At 51.3% G+C, this 18,714-nt stretch overlaps 1 protein-coding gene across 4 annotated transcripts in view; it reads left to right on the plus strand.

Moving 5' to 3' along the window:
• TMEM63A (transmembrane protein 63A) overlaps nucleotides 1–18,714 on the plus strand; it is a 30,800-nt gene that overhangs the window by 3,021 nt on the left and 9,065 nt on the right. For 2 of the 4 annotated variants that reach the window (XM_019730910.2, XM_019730912.2), the window contains exons 2-15: nucleotides 402–579; nucleotides 2,215–2,413; nucleotides 4,390–4,469; nucleotides 6,319–6,385; nucleotides 7,303–7,340; nucleotides 10,187–10,329; nucleotides 11,079–11,130; nucleotides 11,518–11,626; nucleotides 12,329–12,399; nucleotides 14,420–14,500; nucleotides 14,756–14,879; nucleotides 14,976–15,109; nucleotides 16,319–16,456; nucleotides 17,297–17,450. In XM_019730910.2, coding sequence (XP_019586469.2) covers nucleotides 491–579; nucleotides 2,215–2,413; nucleotides 4,390–4,469; nucleotides 6,319–6,385; nucleotides 7,303–7,340; nucleotides 10,187–10,329; nucleotides 11,079–11,130; nucleotides 11,518–11,626; nucleotides 12,329–12,399; nucleotides 14,420–14,500; nucleotides 14,756–14,879; nucleotides 14,976–15,109; nucleotides 16,319–16,456; nucleotides 17,297–17,450 — 1,479 coding nt within the window. In that variant the 5' untranslated portion in view covers nucleotides 402–490. The remainder of the gene's footprint in view (nucleotides 1–401; nucleotides 580–2,214; nucleotides 2,414–4,389; nucleotides 4,470–6,318; nucleotides 6,386–7,302; nucleotides 7,341–10,186; nucleotides 10,330–11,078; nucleotides 11,131–11,517; nucleotides 11,627–12,328; nucleotides 12,400–14,419; nucleotides 14,501–14,755; nucleotides 14,880–14,975; nucleotides 15,110–16,318; nucleotides 16,457–17,296; nucleotides 17,451–18,714) is intronic. The other 2 variants (XM_019730913.2, XM_074316920.1) reach the window with 1 other exon arrangement.

Consider the following 18,714-nt stretch of genomic DNA (forward strand, 5'->3'; position numbering starts at 1 on the left):
CCTGATTCTAGCCCTTGGGGCCCGGATGAAGTCCTCGACTCAGAGTCTTACCTCGTACCCACAGCCTGCAGTGCTTGGGGAGGGGGAATCACTGCCGTGGCCCCAGCAGGGCTTCAAGCCCTTGAGAGGGTGGAGGCTGGAGCCGCAGGTGGTGCTGGGCAAGGAGGGAGGAGCAGGTGGCACAGGGGAGCCTGGGCCCAGAACCAGTTCTGGGAGTTGGGGAAGAGCCAGGGCAGGAGGGCGTCCATCGGGAGGAACCAAAAGCTTCATGTGAGCGTTTCAGTTCAGAGACGCTGGGGCAGCTGTGAGTGTGGGGGGAGTATGCTGAAGGGTCGCAGGCCAGAACCCCTGGACTGGAAGAGGCAGCTCCCACGTGACTTTGGCCGTCTGTGTTCCTTCAGGGAAGTCTGTAAAGGCTGGTACCCCTGACCCTGTGGTCAGGAAAGCCTGCAGGAAATGAGTGGCGGGCCTGAGGCAGCTCGGGCGGTGCATGGGGCTGCTGCTGCCTTTGCCAGAGCCAGCTCCAACTGAGGACCTCTCCAAGGGGCTCGTCCAGGTTCCACCTTCCTTGGGTGTGTGGTAAGTGTGGGCACAGGAGTTGTGGCAAGTGTTAGCCTCCCAGTGTCGGGTGGGGTGGTGCCACTGGGTGGGGTTTAAAGCAAGGAAGCCAAGACCATCTGTCTCCTGGGGGCAGCTTTGATGACTGTTCAGAGCCACCAACAACATGGCTCAGACACCACACCCTCTAGCCATTACTCAGTCTCTTATAGGGGTGAGAAAGTTACTTGGCCTTCTGGAAATCCTCCCAGGCCTTGGACATGCCACTACCCCCCTTGTTATACTTTCTGGCATGTGTGTTTGAGATTGTCCCAGCCCAGCAGTCCCAGGGGTCAGAACTGGGACCTCCCCCCTTCTCCCTCACACACACCCAGCACACACCCCACCAGCACTACCAGGTAGTCCAAACTTCTGTTTGGGTTCTCTGTACCTTTTCTTCTTGTCCCCAAGATTTTTGTCCCTGTAGCAGGCAGAAAGTCAGACCTAGGAGAAGTCCCCTGGGAATCTGGTTTAACCAGATGTGGGGAGATGGGAGCTTGAAGAAGGGGTGCTGAGCAATTTCTCCTGGCTCTCAGCTACAGACAGTGTGAAAAGCAGGCCAGAATTTGGGCAGTAACTCTGAGGCTTCCGGTGTCAGGAGAGAAACACTGGAGCTTTCCACTAGCTTGCTGGGGTGGGCGGGGTACCAGCAGCCAGGAAAGGGAAGGTGAGTTGCCAGCCTGGAGTGATGTTTGCTTTGGACATGCCAGGCCTTCCCTTTAGACCAAAGGTACCCAGGAGTGCAGGGGTCAGAAGGCGGAGCTGGGGGTGACTCAGGGGTCCCTGAGGAGATCCTGAGACTCCCTCCCCCTCTTCCCCGCAAACTACAACCCCCCCCACCCCCGTCTCTGCTTTCTGTCTTTTCCATCCCCATATCTCTCCTCTCCAGCTATCCCTTTCCGGACCTTTATCTCTCACTGAACTAAAGTATGTTTGTCGCTGGCTGGAGCGGGCACATGGCCTAGTAGAAAGAGAACTGGCATCTGGAATCAGGAGTCTGGGTCTGATACCTGATTCTGCCCCAACTGGCTCCTTAATCTTGGGGCAGGTGAATGAAGCTACAGCCTCTGAGCCTCAGTTTCCAGGTGTATTGAATGGGTCTGTCTCTCACATCCATGAACCCTGAGAGCAGGGGCTGAGGCTCTCTCGGGTCAGCGGTTGTTGCATAGTTCGATATCACTCCCTCCTCATTTGTCCCCCTTCACCCTCTCTCCTGCCTGTCCTCTAGCTCTCCCAGTGGCTCCCATGGGATTACCTTCCCAGCAGGTGTCCTGGAGGCTGGAGGCCCTTTAGCACCTCTTAGGCAGGCAGCTGCAGCAGCTCCTGTCCTTCCCTTTCTTCCTGTTCCCCCCACTCTGGGGAGGCTGCCAGCTGTGTCTTGGCTGAGCCATCTGTCCAGTCCATCTGACTGGGAGCTATTCCCACAATGGAGCTATTCTCTGTAGGCTCTGCCAGGCACGCGGGGCCTGGTGTCTGCCTCTCCCTGACCCCTTGCTGCTGGATCCCCGTGCTCCACCAGCCCCTGCAGGAGACACCCATCTTTGGCTCTGCCAGGGCTGGCTGGGGCAACTATAGGAGCGGTCCAGCCTTGACCCTCTGCCTGGTTCTGTTCTCCAGGGAGGAAGGCACGATGACTGTCTCCCCGTTCCTGGATCTGTGGCAGTCCAAGGCAGTGTCCATCCGGGATCGACTGGGCATTGGGGACCAGCCCAATGATTCCTACTGCTACAACTCAGCTAAAAACAGCACCGTGCTCCAGGGGGTCACCTTTGGTGGCATCCCCACCGTCCTGCTCATAGACGTCAGTTGCTTCTTGGTAAGACCCCTCATGAATCACGTCCTAACTCCCCCACCCAGGGTCTTCTGGGAAACTCAGGTGAGGAGCCAGACGTACTTGGGTTTATATCACAATTCTGCTACTTACCTGCTCTGTGACCTTAGTGTGTTACATAGCTTGTCTGAGCCACAAGTGTCTGCTCTGTACAATGGAGGTAATAATTCTTACCTCAGAGAGTTTTGGAGCTTAAGGCACGGTGTGGAAAGAACACACGTCGCTGTTCCTTTGATTATTACTATCGTTACCGAGTTATCAGCCTGTCATGTCTTTAAGGCCCTTGGGAAGGGACAGTCCTCAGGGACAAGAGATGTGAGTGGAGAGTGTGGATTAGAATGAGAGCAGTTGTAATTCCCAGTTTATAAGTGTTACCTTCTGTTCCCCACGGGAGTCCCTGGGCCTTTTAGAGAATTAGACGTGGCGAGAGGAGAATACTGGGTAAAGGCACACCTTATCATAGCTGACCCTCACAGATGCCCTTTCTTTAATGGAGACCTTGTTCTCAAAGGTTCCCCCAATTTGAAATGTGCTATTTTTCTTCCCTGGACTGACTCAGCATTGGCTGGGTGAAATTTACTGGGGCTAAGGGGCATCTTCTTTTCCCAAATGCCCGTGGAATGGTCAGTCCATCTTGGTGCCTTTTCCTAACAGCTGGTGGAGACCATCTGAGTAAATGGAGTGAGATGGAATGACTTTGGGGCTAGAGGCTAGGCTTAGGTGGGGTTTGGGGGAGGGGGCCTTAGGGTAGCATGAGGGCCCCAGTCCCTGGGGGAAAGAGGCAGGTATCAAACAAGTTCCCTAGCATGAAAAGTATCCATAGGGTGGAGGGAGAGGGTTCTCCCTTCTCTTTCCACTCGGGTCCCTAGGATTAAGGTCTAAATGGTTGCATTAGAATTTTGCTACACTGTTGGTCTTTTATGGGCTGATGTGGGAACCTACAGGCTACATATGTTGCTTTTATGGAAAAGGGCTCCTTAAGTGCCAAATCACGCACGTCTTGGAGCTAAACACCCATTTGAAGGTAGAGAACAATGTCATATTATAGAGGGACGAGCGAGCAGGAGTGTGGTGATGGATTTGAGGGTGGTGGGGTTCAGTCGGAGAGCGGCCCTGGAGCTGTAATCCAGTATCTTCAGGGAGGGGAGAGCTCGGGCCAAGGTGAGAAGTCTGGGGAGGTTGGATGGGCAGGGACCCCAGGAGGGCTGGGGGTGCGGGTGCCTTTGGAACAAGGTTGGTTGAGAGGAGATATTTGCGCTCCAGATGAGTGTGATGGTGAGGGTGGATTTTTATTGGAGAAAGTTATGGGGGGGGTGGGGTGTCACAGAAGAGCTAGGGGAGCTGTGAAACCTGGATATGTGGGAAATGTCCACACCAGATGGCCACGAAAGCAGGGGCAGGGGGCAGAGAGGGCAGGCCCTTGCTGAGCAGCCTTTGAAAATAGATCATCTGATTCCGGCTCAGCCTGGGCTGCTCTGCTACCTTGGTTCAGAAATTAAAAATGGAAAAAAAAAATTAAAAGTGAAATTCTACATTAAATGAAGAAGGGAGCTGCTGCCCAGGGCGGCAGTGAGGCCAACCCTCGCCTTCCTGCCCAGGGGCCGCTGAAGAGCGATCAGGGCCGAGGATGGTTATGGCTGTCAAAGCTGCCTGAGGACAAAGGACAGGCTGATGTGTTTGGTGAGGAGGGTGCTGGGACAAGCTTGGTGTCCGTGTTGACAGCCTTCGTGACTTGGGAACAGGTGACAAGAGCTAGGGAAGCAGGTGGGTGAGCAAAGCATCAGGCCTTAGCGCGAGCTGTGTGGCTTTGGGCAGCTCAGGAACCCCTCTGGGCTCGGATGATCTCCACGGCCCTTCTAGCCTCGCTGAGGCAGGCAGGTGGGCTTTGCCCCTAAGACACCTGTCTCTTCTCATTAGAAGCTTTCCAATGTGCTTTCCCTTGGTTTCTTTTCTACTTTTAGTTTTTAATATTGGCGTTTTCATTCATAAGAAGAAGATTCTGGGATTATGGTCGCATTGCCTTGGTGTCAGAAGCAGACAGGTAAAAAAGACATATCACCTCGAATGTGAGTGTGTGTGTGTGTGTGTGTGTGTGGGGCAGATGGGGGCTTGTGAAGCCCACCAAGCAGGACTCACACATGATGCTGATATTGTATCACGTTCACTGAGTGCATCCGCTGGGACTGTTCTCCCCACTCTGCACCACAGACCCAGAGGTCAGCCATGTTACCTTCGCTGTGCCGCTGAGAAAACCAAGGCCACCCGCCCAGCTCTGTCTTGGGGCTTTGGCCTGGCCATGGCCGTGGACCTTGCTGCCTTCAGGCTACAGAGGAAATCTAGTTCCTTTAGATGCTTTGGGCTTTTATCATCTGAGGAGGAGGATGCCAGTGTTCTTTCTTACCTTGAATATTTTCAAGTGCATCTTCTTTGAAATTCATTCGCTTGGGCCTGGGATGAGGTGAGACAGATTAATCATGAACCACTGACGAGCTGTTCCTGTTCACCTTTTGGGGCAGTGCCAGCCAATGGCCCTAACTCAGCCGGGCCTGGATGAGTCTGTTACACACCACAGACCTCAGGTTCTTGTACTTCCTCTCTGGGCTCTGACAGCTCTCTGCTTGCATCACCGGAAGGGGAAAAATGAATTCTTGATCTGCACAATTGGAGTTTCCGGCTCCAGCTGGTTGTCACACACCACAGGGTCTTGTGTCAGATGCAGCAATAGGAACTGGATGGGAAAACACATACTGGCCCCGGCTGCCCACCCCGCCTGCCCCTCACCAAGCAGATTCTCCACGTTTGCAGCACAGGCTGTCTCCATGTTGAAGTGTGGTCTGTGTGGGAGCAGTGAGGGGTGCATCTGTAAGTGCACCTTCTTCCCCACGGTCTCCGCTCTGGCATTTGTGAAAGCCTGAGGGTGTTACCCTTGGGGTAAGGTGGTGGGGCCTCTTACTTCAGCTGTGTTGGAGCCTTAGACTGTTGGGGGACCCTTTGGGGACATCTGATGTGTTCTTGGCACATTCAGCCCTAGGAGGGACCAAACACTATAATAGAATAGAGCACTTGGAAATCAGGAGACCTGGCTGTGTGATCTTGATCAAGTCCCCAAGCTTTTGGGGGTTTGTTTCCTCCTGTCCTTTCTTCCCCATAGGCTTCCTGTGAAGGTCAAATGAGACCGTTCTCTGCAAAGGCTTTGAAAGTTAAGTTACACCACGTCTTATGCTGTTAGATGGTGGAGCCAGGAGTAGGAAAATAGAAGCAAAAATGAACATTGCAAACACTTCAAATTTACAGCACACAGAGTGTTTTTGTGGGTTACTCAGAAGAAAGGATCTGATTAAAATGCCACAATGTAAAATGCCAGAGTTCATCCACTCTAAAACGCACGTTTTGACATTTTCTCATCTCTGAAATCGGGATGCAGCTTATTATCAGGGGTAGTCATAGTTTAATTGGGAGCATTTTTCTTTCTTCATGGTTCATACAGTAATTATGCCCCTTACAACCAGTGTCGTCTTAGACTTGATAACACACAGTACTTATTCCAAGTTTTAGCTGCTGTATGGGGAAATATCTTGTACACAGGTGATACTTTGAAGTCCTTTTAGGTAGACTGGTCACAGGGCTGAGGGCCAGGGAGGTGGGGCACAGGATGATTTACCAATGCCTGACCCCACGTTCTAATCGCGTGTAACAGAGATTCGTGTCCTACATACCTAGGAATGGCCACTGCCCTTGTGTATATTTTTCACAGGATGAGTTACATTGTGCCCCAGCCATTGAGGGCTAGTAGATGTGATCCTGAGCTCTAAGAGGCAGCAAGATACTGGACATAAGTTTTCAGATATTTTAGGAGAATTATCTGACCTTTTTTCCTGTCGTGTTTCTAGCGGGTCCAGATTTCAGAGATTGTCGTCATCTTCCTCCCAAGGACCACAAGACTTTGAAAGCGAGCTGGTTGGTATCTCAGGGCCAGTGGTGGTTGTGGCCAGGGTGGTGGGGACCAGAGGTAATGAGTGAGTCGGGGGTGGAAAGGATGGGGTGCTGCTCTTCAGCCGCTAACTTGGAACCCTGGCCTTGAGTGGCTAGTGCTGGTGAGAACTCTTCTGTGCCTTGGCAAAGTCACCTGGACTTGGGCAGTACCACAGGGGAATGGCTGCTGGATGACCCAGGATCGTGATTCACTCTCAGGCAGAGGGCTATGGAATCCCCTGTGGTCCCATCCCAGCACTTGTCTCTGTTATTGTACGGCTTTGTGTGACAGTTAATTATTCACTTGCCTGCTGGCTTGTGAGCCAAATGTAGGCAAGAACCGTGTCTTACGCAGCGTTGTTCCTCACCTGACACCCAGTAGGTGCTTAGTAACTGTCAAGTGAATGATGAACAATATTTGTCTTCCCCAGCTGGGTAACAGTCCATCTATATGGGGTATCAGTTTTCAGAGATGCAATGGACAGTAAAACCTACAGACCCTCCTCTCTCTCTGAATCTCACTTCAGGGCTCTTTGGTCCCACGTCCCATTCAGTCGTTTTGAAACAAACAGAAATCCACATCAGTTTCTCCAAAGCTGCCCTGAGTTTTCATTAACTGTTGATTCAAGTTTTGTGATTTGGCCCTGGAACTTGTGTAATTCCACGAATTGTCTAATTTGAGAGGTTTTTGCAAAAATTCCAGGGATGGAGGGCATATTGCCAAGGACTGGGAGTGTGCAGACAATGTCATGTTTGGGATGAGGGGTAACTTGCTGAATTTGGGACAAAAGTGCTGTTTTTATACCAGGGGAGGTTAGATGGTCATTTAATGTCAAAGACGATAATTACATCTGCTCCTAGGCAAGATGCTCGAGGCTAATCCCTGATCTCTCCACTTCCAGGGATGCTGCCCCTGGCTGACTGCAATCTTCCGACTGAAGTGAGTGCAGCGGGGCAGCTGTGTGTGTGTCTGTGTCTTTGTTTGGGTGGGTTCGTTAGGGTGTTTTCCTCTTTGGGGGAGGAAAGAGCCAAGATGCCTAATCCTGAGATGGGGGCCTCTTAGGTACTTTTCAGTTCTGGTCCAAAGCAGCCTGTGGGGGCTGAGAACAAAGGTAGCCCAGGCAGCCCTTGTACACGCTATTTAAAGCTCCTTTTTTTTTTTTTTCCCTTTAGGCAGGAATTATAACAACTTATTATTTGACATGGATATATTTACATAGAAGTTCTTCTAGGCAGTTTTGGATGTCTTTGAATTAGTGAAAAGTAGAGAACTAATCATTGCTTGATATATTCAGCTCCTTTAAAAGTGTGTGTGTGTGTGTGTGTGTGTGTGTGTGTGTGTGTGTGTGTTTTAACCTGGGGTCTGGGGAGAGAAAGCCAATTCGTCATCTCAAATGTGGTAGGAGGACCAAGATATGAGTCTTGGCTCTATCACCTGCTGTCATATTTCATCAAAACCAAGAAACCCTTGCTTTGTAAGATGCATATTATTTGACATGGCACTGAGAATAAGAAAATGCCTGTGAAGCTGTGACCAGCTTTGATCATAGGGTATACCCCATTTCAGAGGTGTCCAAATAAGCAAAGGACACCCTAGAGTTGATGAAATATGGTAGATACAGGACTTTGGGTAAGTCCTTCTCTCTGGGCCTCAGTTTTCCCAACTATAAAAGGGTACCGAGGATGATGCCAGCTCTGCCTAATTCAAATGAATTAACACGCGTGAGAGTGTTGTAAACACGAGAGTTTGGGGGCAGTTCTTCCCAGGGGGACTGGCAGGAGGTAGAGCTTCTGTAGAAAAGCCAATGAACTCTGGTCTGAAGCAGGAGGAGGGATTTCAGGGAGGAAGGAAGGGGACAGAAGTGGGACAGGCAGAAGTGGGACCTCACCCTTCCCTGCCCACCACAAAATCATGTCCCTCAGACACATTTCCTTTTGATATTGGAAGTAATAAATGCCTTGAGCAAAAAGTCCAGCACATGCAGAAAAGAATCAATAGGAAGAAATTGTAAGTCCCCCGTAACTGTACCTCTGAAAGATGTCCGTAGTATGCGTTCCTTTGGTCAGCCACTCTCTATAGACCCTGCTGGCTGGGGCTCAGGCCACTGCCTGCCACTCCTGGGCTTTGGACCCCACTCTCAGCGAGGACGCAGTGGCAAAGCCAGAAACTTGGACTCATTATTTTCATGGTAACTAGAAAGGCTCTTCCAGGTTTGCCCTGCAGTGCCTCCCCTCTCCATGCCCGCTATGTTCATTGTTCTGTGTCCCCAACAATCCTCTCCATGTGGACACTCATTTCTCATTGAGTGGGGCTGTCATGTGGGTATAGCCATGTATTCTGCCTTGTCATTTTAATGCTAATATCAAACATGTTTTTTGCATTTCAACTCCCGGTGGTTTTTTTCTTTGTTTCTAGCCACAGAAAGGACTACCCTTGGACTTTTTTAAAGTTGCAATTAAATTTTAACATCTGCTCACAGCCAACATTACAACTGACATTTAAAGAGGCCTCTCAGTTTCCTTCCGAATTGCCTTTCCCCGGCAAGAGAGGGAAGTCAGAAGAGAGTCTCAAGAAAAACTGTACTGAAAATTGCTCACTTGTCAGTTGTATTTGTTTAGTAAGAACATGTTGTGGCAAAGCATGTGCATTTCGGTAGTTTATTTCTAAGTGAAAACAGTGTAGTTAATTGCAAAGCTTTGTCCTCCAGACAGATAGTAGAAAGGAGTAACATTAGCAAGCGTACCTCTGAGCATCTGCCAGGTGCCAGGCACCAGATGCTGATCCTCACGGCCACCTGTGCCCCTGCTAAGTCACCAGGTAGCCAGCAGATAGTGCCTTCCCGGCTCTAGGTGAGTCCCAGCCTAGGTGAGTCCTGGGACCGGCTCCCGGAGGAGGCTGGGCAGGATTCCACTGTGGTCTGTCTGTCTGACCACTGAGCCCGTGCGCCACAGCTTTCGATGTGCCTTTTTGTGCTGCAGCATGTGCCTCGTTAATCTGTTCCCAGGGCAGTGCTTTTCTAGCCTTCTGGAAGCAGTACCCTCAGGGCACCTACCTCCCTTTCAGGAGAGTGGGAAAGAAGGAGAACTGCCCATCTCCCTTGGTAGCATGGAAGTCTGGTTGTCAGAACCCAGAATTTTCTGGGTCCCTAAATGACCTGGAGCCTCCAAATATAGCACTGAGGGTGGGAAAGGGGGGAGTAGGTCACCTCCCATCTCTGGGGCCATGGCAGGGACAGAGAGGACCTAGGGCCAGGAGGATATATGAGCCTTGGCATGCTTAAGCAGTGGCTCCACCACTCTCTCCCAGCTTGGCTGAGGGGGAGATGGGAAAAAGTATGGGAGCCGTGAGCCCCGACACCCTCCCAGCTCCGTTCGGAAGGACGTTCCCAGCAGCCCTCGCCAGTGGCTTTGTTCACAGAAGCAGGAAAGGGCTATGGGATCACTCATTGTATTTATACCTCTCACCCCTACACAGATGTGGACACTAATGTTTCTAGAGACACAAATGGCATGGTGGTACCCTCCTCTGCCCAGCAGTATGGTGCGGGGCTAAGAGGACAGGCTCTGAAGTTCCCGTCGTAGCTCTGCTGTTACAAGCTACGTGATTATAAAAGTTATGCAACTTTTCCGTACTTCTGTTTACTCCTATGGAGTAAAAAAGGAGCTGAAATTAGAACCTACCTCCCGGGATGGTCAGGAGGGTTAAAGGAGGTCATGTGTTCCAGGCCCCAAGGGCCGGGCCTGTGATGACGATGTATTAAGATTCCACCTGTGTGTCTTGGCCAGTGACGACCAGATCCTGGAGTGGTGTGGGGAGGACGCCATCCACTACCTGTCCTTCCAGAGACATATCATCTTCCTGCTGGTGGTGGTCAGCTTCCTGTCCCTGTGTGTCGTCCTGCCCGTCAACCTCTCGGGGGACCTGCTGGGTAACCATCTTTGTTGTCCTTGTCTATGTCAGCCTAGGCAGAGCGTAGGCCTAGGGGAAGGGGCTCGTTGTGGTGGAGGTGGACCAGAACCCCAGGATTCACGCTCACACTCAGATGTGAGAAGGTCTCAGGGTGACTTTCTGGACTTTTCCATCTGATGGAAAAATCCACAGAAGAATCCACCCCAAACCTGGGGCCCCTGATATCAATTTCTGGTCCTATCTGAGTAGGAGGCAAAACTCAAGATTTGTAGAATTGGGCTTCAGAGAGTGTTGTGTACTTTCCTGCCCCCACCCAAATCAGGAGGCCACCATTGGTGGAAGACCTTTGTGATGCTCAAAGTCCAAATCAGAGTGAGGAATTCCATTTCCAAGCCACTGCAGGAATCCAGCCTCCAAAATGCCACCATGAATCCACCTCTGATGCCCAGCGATTCCCAGCCTTGGTTTTGGGAACAGCTTAGGATCTTTTTAAATTTCTTAAGGAATGCCACAAAAACCTCAAAGCCAGTGAATTCAAATTTGACTTCACCCACATGGTGGGTTGAGAAGACGTTATCAGGGCGCGTCTTGGAGTCACACAGGCCTCGGTTGGGGCAGCTCTGAAAAGACTGGGTGGACGTCATTGTCCTCTGACCAGTCCGGCCCTCGGTGATCCGTCTCCTCAGAGTTCCACAAACCGAGGCTGGTTATACCCCACTCCACTTCCCTAGTGTGACCCTGGAACTAAGTACCTGTGCTTCTCTGCAGACAAAGACCCTTACAGTTTTGGGAGGACGACGATAGCAAACCTACAGACTGAGTGAGTATGGGGTGGGAGGGTGTGAGGGTGCTGAGGGGCGAGGCCAAGGAGAAGGCAGATTCCAGAACCCTGGGTGGCCCGAGGTGGTGCAAAGCTGGTGGGCTGACGTCTGAATGCCCCTTTGCAGGGAGTGTGTGGCTGGGCTCCGGGCCCATCCTAGGCAGCCGCTCTTTGGAGGGGGTGTTAGGAAACCAGGAGGGACTGTTCATTTGTCAGGACAGGGCCTCTCTAGGGGGACAGTGGCCACGTGGCTTCCATTGGGGGCATCCGTTGTGATGAAGCCATGGGCCTTCAGATCAGTGCGGTGAGGGTACCCAGGCCCCCGCCGGCCCCCACCCCCTGCCCAGGAGCCCTGTCCCCTGATGGCTGGTCGTGTCCTCCCCCCAGCAACAACCTCCTTTGGCTGCACACCATCTTCGCCGTCATTTACCTCTTGCTCACCGTGGGCTTCATGCGGCACCATACCCAGTCCATCAAGTACAAAGAGGAGAGCCTGGTGAGTGAGGCTCCGGGCCGGGGGCAGAGAGGAATGGCACCCCATCTTATTCCCCAGGAGCAGGAGCTCCACGGCAGTGAGCTTCAGGAGGGGGTTGCTGGGGGACCCGGTTTGCATATTTGCACTCCAACATGGCATTATCTTTTTTTTTTTTTTTTTTTTTTTTTTACCTTCTTAATTTTCTGATGGATTCTTTTAGGATTTAGGTCTTTTTTCCCCCTATTCTGTCACCTAACCCTTAGGTTTCTGGGGTTTGGGCTTGTAAGTTACTGATTCTAAGTCACTTCCAAGAGGTTCGGATTGAGAACGGTCCCCTCTCCCTTTGCAATACACAGCTTGACCGGGGAGGGAGTTTCTGTTACTTGGTTCCAGGCCAGGGTTCTCCTCTGATCTGCTGTGTGATCCTCTTTGAGTCACTTCCCCTCTCTGGGTTCTTTCTTAGTCTCCTGTCATGCAAAAGGAGGCTCATAGAATTGCTTTTAAAATGGAATCTTTGTACAGCCCAGAAGGAGATGCTATGTAGGTAACATGCTTCAGGGCTCTGCCAGGCCACGAAGGACAGCCTTGGAGCCTGCTGAATTCCCATTGATGTTTTTTGGGGGGCGGGGGTGAAGGGGAGGCTGGAACTGGGTGGAAAACCTGGGCCTACCCACAGACTGGCTTGTCCTGGTGACATTTCTCTCTGGTATGTTTTTCCGGTAGGTGAGGCGGACCCTGTTTGTCACAGGACTCCCCAGCCATGCCACAAAGGAGACTGTGGAGAATCATTTCCGGTGAGTAGGGCCAGGGCAGGAAGGGGAGTGAGCCTCTCCAGGTGGGACCACAGGCCAGGGGCCTGGGGTGACAGGCTTCCATCTTCCACTTGGGCACCTGGGTGAGATCCAGGAAGGACCTGACCTTGCCCTGTGAGCATCGAATGGCTGCCTTGTGCTGTCCTGCTGGTGCCGTGGAAGAGCTCAGGCCAGGCTGGCCTGTCCGCTGCCCATGTGAGCAGAGTACAGGCCAGTGTGTTGGTGCAAATAACCGTCTCGAGAGCATATGGGGAAGGAAAATGATTCTCCCTGGGCTTCTCAGTGTCAGCTTTGCAGAGTAAGAGGTACATGGGGCAGAGCCAGTCCAAGGGGAAGGACCTGGGCCCCTTCTCCTGTGTGTTCGTCCATTCCTCCATCAGTAGGCATCCCTTGAATGAGCGCTCTGTCCTCACAGAGTCCACGCTCTCCTGGCAGAACCTCCTCCCCAGCAGCCCCCATTGAGCACCTGCACCAAGGATCCCTGCAGCGGGGGCTGGAGGAAGGGCTGTCCAGTGAGAAGGAAGTTGTGTGCACAGTGCTATGAGCACGGGGCGTCCTACGGAGCATCAGGAAAGGGGGTGTGAGGGGGACAAGCAGGCTGGGAAGGTCCCGGGACCCTGGGCTGGAGGCCTTGAACCCAGGCCAACGAGTCTATATTCATCCCTTAGCAGTTCAACAATCACTAATTTGTAGCATAAACCAGGGTTGGCTACAGTTTAACTTTGCCCTATTGACGAGAACACTTGCTAAGCAAATTATTAGTATAAACGGAATTTTCAATGAATGTTTACAATGTATTGACTAACCTCTTCAGAAACTCCAAGTATTTTTGAAATATTCTTTTATATATAAACACTGGATACAGGAACGTTGTTTCTCTGTTCCATGAAACAGCTCCCCAGGGCTGCCTGCTAGGTGTCATTTGGAACCAGTGTAACCCTAAAGAGGAAAGAATTTCCGCTCGTTCCCGTACAAACACTGAATCATACTTTCCCCTATTTTAGGAGGGAGCATCGAGTGAACGCTGTTACAATCTGTGGGGACTGAGTATGAATTTGCCTTGTGTCAGGGATACTTACACCAGGGTTCTCTTCCTGAGAGCTTTTCCTGGGACCTGAAGTTTGTCCTATTGATTCATCGAATGACTGGTGTACCTGTGGGCTGTCTCTCTCGCACTAAAATATTAACATATCCAGGTTCCATCCCCAGTGCCCAGAAAAGTGCCTGGCATGTAGTCGTGGGGATTTATACTGTGATCCCCAGGAGCTGTATGTATTGATTTTGTGTGGATGATAAGGGAGTTTCTGACAGTAGCTATGGGCATGGGTCCTGCAGCTGGGGCCACCTGGATTGCCATCCTGGCTCAGACACTCACTGGCTGTGTGACCTTGGGCACAAGTCATTTAACCTCTCTTACCCTGATTTTCCTCATCTGTAATACGGGGACAAACCCTCACAGGTTATGGTCAAGATGAAGTAAGTTAATACTGTAAGCGTACCTGCCCAATTGTATATGTGCAGCACACTTACAAGTATTTTACTGTGATTGTTAATGTGTAGACGTTTTCTGGGCTGAGGGTGCTTTGCTTTCATTAGACCTAAAAGGTCTGTGATCTTCAAAAGGGCCACAAACTAAATAGGATTTCAGTGATGGTCCAAGGTAGATATGATCTGGAAAGAACAAGACATCTATTCCTTTGGGTGGATAGACGGAATAATGAATAGTATTTTTCCCCATTAGAGGTGCCAGCTGATTTAAAGCCAAGTGGGTATATACTTGTCAGTTACAGGCAGTTACTTTCATGCTATTAAAAAAGGCCTCTTTGTATTAAATTTCAGAGTTTCCCCTTTTGCTAAAAGAGAAAGAGAAAAGAGGTCTCCACCGGCACAGGAATGAGCATTGTGATTGCCCTGCCAACCTTGGAGATGTGGGGGGTCTCATCTGTCTGGGGGTTCTCTTTTCTAATGGCCATTTTTTGCCTCTGGCCCACCCTGGGCATAGGGACGCGTATCCGACATGCGAGGTAGTGGAGGTCCAGCTGTGCTACAACGTGGCCAAGCTGATATACCTGTGCAAGGAGAGGTAAGGGCGGGTGGCGGGCAGGGGTTAAGCTGGCCTACAGCTTCTGACCTTTCCCCTCAGAGACGTCCTCCATCCTTCCTTGATGGCCTCAGATGCCCCCCTGGGAAGGGAGGAGGGAGGCTCTGCCCTTTACCTGTTCAGAAAGCTGAACTCCCAGTTCTGGTGGTGACTCATGGTTGAATGGAAGGTGTGGGGTCCATCGTGCCACAGGGCTGTGAGTCTGAAGTTTGTCCCCTCCCCTGCATCCAACTGCAGGAAAAAGACTGAGAAGAGCCTGACCTATTACACAAACCTGCAGGCGAAGACCGGCCAGCGGACCCTCATCAATCCCAAGCCCTGTGGCCAGTTCTGCTGCTGCGAAGTACAGGGCTGCGAGCAGGTGAGGACCTACGCCCTGGCCAGGACTGCAGGCACGGGGGTCCCCCTGCCACCTACACAGGGCCATGGCATCACAAGGGGATCTGTCTTCTGGTAGGAGGATGCCATTGCTTATTACACGCGCATGAAGGACAAGCTGGCAGAGAGAATCACAGAGGAGGAGGGCAGGGTCCAGTACAAGCCTCTGGGGATGGCCTTCGTCACCTTCCAGGAGAAGTCCATGGCCACCTAGTGAGTGTCCCAGGCCCTTCCTTGGCTGACTCCTTTGTTCCTGTCCAGATACCTTGCTGTCCATCTTGATAGAGCCACTCAGTCACCAGCACTGGGATTTGTCGGTGGCATGTCCATCGACTTCCCCAGGTGCAGCTGAGGAAGCAGCCATCATACTCACTCCCTCAGGGCGTCCAGCCCATGTTTGTGTGACAGCTGGGCGGCGTGGGTGATTCTAGATGAGCCCCTCTCAGGTGGATGTGGTCTTACCCTGCCCAGGGCTCCCACCAGCTGCCCCAAGAGTCCCACAAGCTCTGTGTCCCAGAATTCTGCCAGGAGGGATGGATGCCAACGCCCTTCAGATAGCCACTCTGCAACCACAGATCCTTCATCTGTGCACGGGCTCCTCATCTTCCTAAAAGTGACAGCTGTGGGGGCAGACCCCTGAGCACTCCAGGACGCCCACAGCTGCTGCGTGGGGATGGGGGGCGGGGTTTGCATGGTGCATCTTGGCCTGGGAGCAGCCAGGGGTGGGGTTGGGAGAAGGATGCATAAAGGCGGTGGCCAAGCAAAAGCCCCTTCCCTGCCTCCCTGCCTTGGGCATTGTGGACCCTGGGAAGGGTCTGTTGGATGTGCCCTATAGACCCGGAAGTGAGGCTGGAGCCAAGAGGAGGCCAGTGGAGAGAGCAAGGGTGTTCTTAGGAGTAAGGGAGCTGGTGGGTTCTTCATGGGAGACCAAAGGGAGAGTGAGTAGGAACCATGGAGATGGCGAGTGTTGCAGTGGGAGTCCTAGGAAAGTCAGAATGGGAACAGGCCACATGTGACATTGTCTGATGCTACTATGGGGTCTGGGGAGTAGGTGAGAGAATGGAAGGGTGAGGCCACTGCCAGCGGGATCCCAGGGAGGAGCAGTGTGTGGGCAGTGCAAATGCGTGGCAGCTGGAGCCAGACAGATGGGGTGCAGAACCTAACTTGGAGAACCTCCGTTTCCTTACCTGTCACACAGGAATAATACTCCCTGTCTTGCAGCGTGGTTCTGAGGAAAATAGAATCCTCCACATAGTGGGCCAAGCATGGCATCTCTTCCATAGCATTAATTATAATAAATGAGTAATAATAAAGCAAAGGTCCTGTACCACGAGGCTCCCAGTCTTACTGGGTCCTGTGTGCTGCGTATGGACGGGGCACCCCCGTGGTCTGGGCCCTGGCTATTTCTGCATTTCTTGGCAGTATCCTGAAAGACTTCAACGCCTGCAAGTGTCAGGGTCTTCGGTGCAAAGGTGAGCCCCAGCCGTCCTCCCACAGCAGAGAGCTCTGCACCTCCAAGTGGACAGTCACCTTTGCTGCTTACCCAGAGGACATCTGCTGGTGAGAACGCAGGCCGGGAAAGGCCACATGTCAATGCTTGATAGCCACACATAGCTCATGGCTGCTGGATGTGTCAGTGCAGCCTTACGTCAAGTGTCAGCTGCCTCTCCTGCCTGGGAGACATGCTGACGAGCTAAGCTGTGTCCACAGGGTCTGTCGGTGAGCCTTAAGCATCATGCCCAGGGTGACGGCAGCCCCAGCAGTGGCCCCAGCATGGCTGCCGTCCGGTCTAGCCTCAGTTCCTTGTCCAGAGTGGGTTTGGGTGCTTGTCTCTGCTGGACTCTCGTTCTGCTTCCGGTGGTTCTGCTTGCTGGTTCTTGTTTCTAAACTTGGGATTGGTTTGTCAGTCTGTTCTTGATGGGGTGAGAGGTCAGGCAGGTTCCAGCTGGGCCTTTGTGCCTTCGTCCCTTGCCTCCTTCCTCCTGGGACCCCAGCCCATGGCCATGTTGGAAAGAATGTGTCATTAGTCATAACAGATCACAGACCGGTCTAAGAAATGCCATGTCGGAGCCTTGTTGGGTCCACTTGGGTGCTCATGGCACCTTCTAGGGTAGATTCTGGCCCCCAGACTGAGGCAGCCATATTAGCAGTGAATAATTGTTTTCCCTCTGAGATCACAGGGACCCAACATTTGACCTTCCTGTAGATGAAGCTCAGTGCAGAGAACTTGCCTGTACTCCTGAGGTTGGAATGAACCCTCAGCCAGAGCCGTCAGGCTAGTCTCTTGGCTTGCCTTGATGGGACCTTCTGACCCGCTTGAGCCATGGGCACTGTTGATGAGGTTGGCAGCCAGATCCTGGGAGAGAAGCCTCCAGGGCCTGTGTCCTTTCTCCTCTGCAGGAAGAACCTCTCTATCCAGGGCCTCCGCTGGTGGTTCCAGTGGCTGGGCATCAACTTCACTCTCTCCGTGGGGCTGTTTTTCCTGACCACACCTTCCATCATCCTGTCTACCATGGACAAGTTCAATGTCACCAAGCCCATCCATGCACTGAATGTGAGTGGGGGAGGAACGGGGGCCAAGGGAGGTGGGGCCACTGAACCAGGCGGCCTTATTGCTCAGCTCATGTCTATGCGTTTAAAAATCAACCGACAATTAATTAAATAACTAAAGTTTTAAAAAATGTATATAGGTATGATTGACTGTGCTTTTTAAGCCCTGAGCAAGCATGGCCACATTTATTGCAACCCCGTACAGTAATCTAGATATTCCATATGTATGTATTCATTCCATATATACATAAACATATGGAATCCATCTACATATTCAGCAGTAGGTGCCATTTGAGTTGAATGAAGTATATTCAGTCTCACAGCACATTAAGCCTCCATTAAAAATTATATAGACTTTTAGCAGACATTGGGAGTTTATGATAAAAACAGAATGTAGAATTATCCCTTAGCCATGGTTACAGCCATGGGCCCACGATGTGGGTGTATGATGCGTGCTACTGGGAGTGGAAAGGAAAGAATGAAAAGAGCTTTGTGGATTGGGGTGGCAGAACCATGAATTAATTGTTTTTCTTACATTTCAGTTTCTGGTAATCTTGTAGAAAGTCATTGATTCCAGATAGGTAATGAATGGTTTTTTAAAATCTTAGATGAATCAATGAGATGACAGCTAAACACGCACTAAATTGGCATCTACGTAAAAAGATATTGGTTTCCCATAATTAGCTTTGCTGAACTAGCACCCTAAATCTTTCTCTTTGCTCCAGTTCCACTTGGCATTTGGTTTTATCTCACGCCAGGAAAGCACTCTGTGTGGAGGCCTGAGGTCCTGGTCCTTGCTCGGCCTTTCCCTAGCTGATGAATTCTGGGCCTGGGTTTTCCATCTAAAAACTGGAGTCAAAACACCTGCCAGATTACACTCATGGGGCTGTTGTGATGGTGACCGAATGAGCAAATGTGTGGTTGAAGCTCTCTTACCTGACTCAATACGTCATCAAAAATACATAGTGTACTTGAAGCAGTTTTGTCTCGATTTAAAGCACGTACATGTTCACTTCTTTGTCAGTCTTCTGCTGTATGGTCAAGGCTGGTTCTTTGAGGATGGATCTGCTGATTAGAGTTCCCCTTGTCTGTTTTACACAAACCACACCATTATTTCATTGTTTGTGATTCCAGTTTTGGTCTCTAACAGGAAAGCAAGAATTTAAAGATACTTGCAAAGCCAGTCTAAGTATAGAACCCTCCTAGATTTCGTTTCCCTCCGTCTTTTACAGTTAATTTATTCTTATCTAATTCAACAGCATTTTTTA

Source organism: Rhinolophus sinicus, linkage group LG12 (genome assembly GCF_036562045.2).
Source record: "Rhinolophus sinicus isolate RSC01 linkage group LG12, ASM3656204v1, whole genome shotgun sequence".
In the NCBI taxonomy this organism is placed as follows: domain Eukaryota; kingdom Metazoa; phylum Chordata; class Mammalia; order Chiroptera; family Rhinolophidae; genus Rhinolophus; species Rhinolophus sinicus.